The sequence below is a fragment of the Notothenia coriiceps genome, unplaced genomic scaffold, assembly GCF_000735185.1.
Source record: "Notothenia coriiceps isolate Sejong01 unplaced genomic scaffold, NC01 NC01_scaffold00008715, whole genome shotgun sequence".
NCBI lineage: Eukaryota > Metazoa > Chordata > Actinopteri > Perciformes > Nototheniidae > Notothenia > Notothenia coriiceps.
Window position 1 is genome coordinate 862 of NW_011341416.1, and position 6,171 is coordinate 7,032.

The following is a 6,171-nucleotide window of genomic DNA, read 5'->3' on the forward strand; positions in this document are numbered from 1 at the left end:
TAAAAAAACATGGTGTAGAACCATAGTGCAGAACTTTATGTTTTATCTTTGATTTTTTCTTGAAAGGTTCTGAAACTTGTAGCTTTTTAGGGAACCATTGTTTTTATCTATGGCAAAGACTAGAAAGTAAGGGAATATAGGTTTCATGTTCATAAGGGAGGTCAAATCTATGACCCAGGTTATGTAGGTCAGATAAGGATCAGTCCATGTCGACATCCTCAGGAGTATGCAGGTATTTACTACCATGATCAGAGACAAGATGCCCATGTTCAGAGTGTTGTATCTACAGTATGCAGATGAGTGTGTCGACCTGATGGTGGAGAGCTTCTGCAGAAGGACAGAGAGCTTCTCCAGCGTCGGGAGCTCCAGACGAGGGTTTTTGAGAAGCTGGGCGGCCGTTCGGAAAAACTCTTCACAGCTACACGCCTCAAGGAAGGGATTTAAGTAGCCTACAAGCACATAAAGAAGAAGCAAAGAAAGAAACCATCAAAACAATTTCTCTAACGAGCAACACATTTACATTTTATGGTAAAACTTCTGAGAAGACGGAAATTATCAACTTCAGAGATACATAGCAGTGAAAATACAGGGATGCCAAAGCAAACCATGAAAACACTTTTAACGATCGAGTGAGTTGGACAGGAACAGGGACACAGATGCTGGTGAGAGAGACTCTATGATGAAACACACACACACACACACACACACACACACACACACACACACACACACACACACACACACACACACACACACACACACACACACACACACACACAAACACAGAGATGAAACAGTGAAAGGATAACAGCATCTATCCACACAGATGGGAGCTGCACATTTTTTAATCAAAGCAAATGTGGACCTCACGATGCCTTCAATTTGTGGATTCCTGGTAAACAAACATTTGTTTCTGCTAAAGTCACATTCCTGCTGCTTTTCAAACTAACTCTCCGCTGTAGTGCACCGGGGTAAGAGAATACAATCTGAGCCACAGAGGGACTTTTTTTTAAGCTGGTACAGAAGTTCTGCTGGCATCAAATCACAGCACAGGATTGGACGGAGAAGGATGGGATCAGGTTCAGATAAGGAAAGATAGAATCTGATATGAAAGATGAGGCAGGAAAGGATAGTTTGGTCAGTTTCAGTTATAACATCCTTTCACCTCGTCTTGAACTATTTCTTATTATTTTCTTTGCATCTGTAACTAAAATTTCCTGACTAGTGAATATTTAGGGAAATATCTGCTAATAGTGTATTTCAATAATAACGTTCTTTTTAACAACTTTCTTTAATGTTTTAAAATCTTCCAGACCTGAGTGAGAATCTTTTCAAAACTCATGTGGTTATTGTCATATAGGTTTTATTATTTGTTTCATTAGAAGCCATATTGAATCTAACAAATGTGTGCAGCACCTTTGCTCATACTGCTTCCTCTGATGGCTCTTTATCTTATTATTGTGTGCTACATTCTACACTTATGTGGATACACAGATACAGATGGAGATGGACACACACTCACACATCAAAAACAGACATATTACTCATGGTTTTGTAGGTTTACAGCATAGGGGTAAACATATGGGTAAACAGTCCTTGCCTAAAGTAGTTTAACAGGTCAGGGAGGGCTTTTTAACTGCAAAGCTATGAAAACAAATAACAAACACTTCATTACTGTGGCCAGCATGGAAAGAACACAAACACTCACCAAGCACATTCATATGTTTCCATGACAGTTAAATATACTGCATGCAGCAGTGTGGTAGTTAATGTACCCACTGTTTGCCAGACATCGTTCAGAGCCAGTAAACACCGTTTGTGAGATGTGTTGTGTAACTGCTATGAGACTGAAGTGTATAAGTTGTCAGTGTGACCACAGAAGTCCTGCAAGTGTGTGTGTGCATGTATTATGTGTACAACTTAACCTTTTTGTTTTGTTTTCTTTTATTGGCAACCTTCAGGTGCAAACCTTTCTCCCCCTCTGCCTCACCCTTTCCCCGTTTCTCCTCATTACTGCTTGTAAAATGCACTAATTAGCAAGTTTTGCCAGAATTACAGCTCCTTAAAACACACAACTGTAGGTACACACACACACACACACACACACACACGGCTCCGGCCAAAGTCACCTCCAGCATGTGGTTCTGCTGCGCATTACAGTAGCAACCCTAAATGATGCGGCTCATAACCCCCGCGAACCTCCTGCAGCTGTGCTCTCGTCTTTTGTCTTTCTATAAAAAAGGCCAGGAGGCGGGTGGAGGTCCGAGGTTTATTGACAGCTTCTAAACCTTTTTTTTGCCTGACCAGCGATGATTGATGTGAGCTCAGACAAACCGTTACCTTTCACATGTGGTTTTTATATGGGGATGATATGGAGTCAATCTGAAGGAGGAGCTGGTATAAATCAAAGTTAATAGTCGTACAAAAAAACTGTCTGTAAATCTCTGGGCTAGAAGAGGGATCACAGCAGCTTTCGAGGCCACAGCAACTACATGCCGTTTCCTAAGGAAGTGTACAAGTTCGTACTCAGACATGTTTAAAGTATTTCAAAAATACTCCACTGTGATTCTTTTTTATATGATGAGGTTTTAAATAGTAAAAACTGGCTGGAAGCATATTCACAGTATCCTATCTCTGAGAAATTCTGGAACTATCTTTTGCACCAATGCGCATCAAGATGGTTAGCCTAACAGGAAACATTGGAGAGATTTAGCCATACCTTAGACTCAATTGAGATGTCTGCTATGAATCAAAATTATTCTCAAAGACTTGAAGACGGAGATGTTAAAACTAAGCTACAGCTAAAAAGTCATTTCTGTGCTGTCAAGTCTGCCCTGCACTGGAAGGTTTAGGTTTCTTTACCACCGTTGTGTGGATTTGTATCAACAATCGCATAGTAGGCAGTGATTTGCTTTGAATTTGAAATATCTACTTACGGGATTGTTCAGCCAGCTGCATGAGGATGTCCACAGGTGTGTGAAGCCCTCCACGGCCGGTCCGGAGCATCGACAGCAGCACGCACACGCCTCCAGAGTGGAGGAAGAGGCCTCGGCTCTCCTCAGACATCAGCTCGGTGCGCAGACTGTCCAGAGCCTGGGCCAGCACATCAGCTGCAGACAGAGAGAGGAATATTTACTATCAGACATACTTAATTAGATCTTAAATTAGGTTTTTAGATCCTATCAACCTTACATTAACTGCTCGACTTTCAGCCGAAAAATATGGTGGATGAATTGGCAAGTAATAGAGTGCTACATTGAGAATACAAGCTAAATGATGTTATTTCTATATAAAAAACAGTTTAAACAATAACTCTCTTTTGTTTCTCTTTTCCCGTCTCTTTTGACAGAAAGGCCATTTCTTGGCCCGAATGTAATGTGTGGTGAATAGCTAATAAACGACAGTATGAAGCCAAGCACAATGAGAGGACACCAGAATCCCTTTATTCATCCCACAGAGGGGATTTTTGCATTTGTTACAGCAGGAAAAGAGCCAAAGACAGCTTAATATTACCCAAGAAGCATGCATTAAAATATATTAAAGATAAAAAAGAAAAAATTAAAAAAAAATTGCACAACAAGGGTTGTTATAGTCTGTGCTGTTATATGTGTGGGGGTCTACCAGGGACCATGATGTTTATATGGTCTGACCGTACCAGGAAAAAAAACACCGAGAGAGTTTGGGTAAAGGTCAGTCGGTGCTAAGTGTGACGACATCATTAATTAGGAATTAAAGTCTTGTCCGACCATGAGAGAAAAACTCCTCCATGAGATGTCAAATGTCAGACCCGACAACAAAGGGAAATGTGTAATCCACGGTGGATTTTGATCGACTAATCAAGTAATCATTGCAACACTTATCTAATCTTTGAATCTTTGTTTTGTTGGCGTGTAGCTGCAACAGCACAATTATCTTCCATCTACCCTTTCACCATCTTATCCCTAATATCCAAGGCTCTTTCCTTTCTTTCTTACACTCCACCACTGTACATTTGCCTTAATGCTTGCCATCCTTCTACATTCACTTTTGGCGTCCAGAATCCTCTTTGGCTGTCATCTTCAAACATACGATCTGTGATCACCTCATATACTTCTGAGGGTTTCTGAAGTTCTCCGAAAATGCTTTTCAAATGTCCGAAAGGTCTGGATTTATACAACCTCACATGGGATAAAAGCTTTGTCTATTTTATGCTGGGCTGATTTTGGTTAGCTCCCTCTCAGAATGGTACCCATTATCTGTAAGATCCCATCAAATATGAAAGGGAAGAAACATCTCTCCATTAAACTGAATCTAGTTTCCTGTCAATCAACAGAAGAGGAGAAAGAGAACCTGGCGAGCAGACTGACAGAAAACAGTCTGTTAAAAGACATACTGAAGACATACCCTTCAAGCATTACGAGCAGATGGAGGGTCAGTTCAGAAGAGTTTCATCAAAATATCAGCGGGTATGTCGGCTGCACCCACTGAGGGCACTAAGATGTATAGTGTGGAAGGCAAGGGGGCAACATTTGGTAAATATAGTAGTGAGAAGCTTTGTGAGGTTCATGTTTTCTAGAAGACAAAAAAGCCGTAAGATAGACATGACCAAGGTCCAAATATGGGAACAGTGTATGCATGTTCAGGAAGTCATGGCTATCCATTCAATTGTTGTTGAGACAGTGGTGGACTGACAGAACTGGATTGTGCGATTCAAAACATGTATTTGCCCAGATTACAGATGGTGAACACTTCAACAAGGTACACTTGCTCTGCACTTATACTGAAATATGTACTTGTGTTAGCTTTGATGGGAAGATTTTGATTAAAATGTGGAGTGAGATGTTTACACAGCCTGTGAAGTATGTGTAAGCAGCACTTGTCTAACACCCTGCTGTTTCTGTGCGTTCACACCTACACAGGTGGGTGTGAGCAGAGTGGGAAGTGATAATTAACAGCAGATTCACACACACGTTTTGTAGGTCGGATCATGTTTCTTTTATAACCTGCTTTTTTTATTAATCAAATTATTATTAGTATAAAGAAAGTGTTAAGTGTTATCTTACTAAAGACAAATAATGAAAATAACTTATTTCACATTATTTGTTTTCTTTATCCAGAGAAAAGAAAACGTAGCATAGTGACAGACAAGGAAAGCATATCATGTTTTTCCTTAAAGTCTCTTCTCTTTTTATGATTATTGAAATTGTACATATACAATTGAATGTATGAGATTGGGTATCTACATCATTACATACATTGATCACTGACACTATTAACGATTCATTTTTAAATATTTAATGAATTCATTGTCATTTTCTATCCCAATGTGGTCACTTTGATGGGCTCACTGAGTGGTTGAACATTGCTAATGGTGTTCCTCAAGGTTCTGTTTTAGGTCCACTTTTATTCACTATATATATCAACAGTTTAGGTGAAAATGTGGATGAAGCTACCGTACTTTGCATTTTTATGCGGACGATACCGTGATGTACTGTGCAGGTCCCTCATTTAAGGAGGCTGGTGTTAAATTACAGGCTGTTTTTAACATTATTCAGACTCAGCTCGCTGAGCATAAGCTTCTTTTAAATGTTGAGAAAACCAAGGTAATGCTTTTTTCAAAAGCAAAAAAGACTCCAGAGACTGCTTTGGATATTGTTACTATGCAAGGACAGTACTAGAAGTGGTTACCTGTTATAAATACCTAGGTATATGGCTTGAGGATTGTCTTACTTTTAAACTTCATGTCAATAACCTGCTTAAAAAGCTGAGGGTTGGATTAGGTTTCTTTTTTAGAAACAAGTCCTGTTTCTCGCTTGAGGCCAGGAAAAGGCTAGTCACTGTGACCTTTTTCTGCGACTATGATGATTTGTTGTATATGAATGCACCTGCCTATTGCCTGAACAAGTTAGATGCCGCCTATCAAAGCGCACTGAGATTTGTTACTAACTGTAAAGCACTTACTCATCACTATACCCTGTATGCCAAGGCAGGTTTGCCTTCACTAACTGTACGGAGGCTCAGTCATTGGTACATGTTTACCTATAAAGCCATGTTGGGTAAACTACCAACTCATATATGCTCTTTGATCTCACAGAGAGTGGCAAGTAGCTATTGCCTGAGATCCCAGGATGTGTTTTTATTACATGTGCCAAGTGCTAGGACTGTTTTAGGCACTAAAGCTTTTCTGTGCTC

General features: G+C 40.0%; 1 protein-coding gene across 1 annotated transcript; it reads right to left on the reverse strand.

Annotated features, from left to right (window-relative positions):
- Positions 1 to 243: 243 nt before the first annotated feature.
- LOC104944732 (coiled-coil domain-containing protein 138) lies at positions 244 to 3,110 on the reverse strand (the record flags this gene model as incomplete). The annotated part of the gene is made up of 2 exons (XM_010770307.1): positions 244 to 449; positions 2,937 to 3,110. Coding segments are annotated over 2 exons (380 nt in total), but the record flags the coding sequence as incomplete, so codon positions are not given.
- Between the last annotated feature and the right edge of the window lie 3,061 nt (positions 3,111 to 6,171).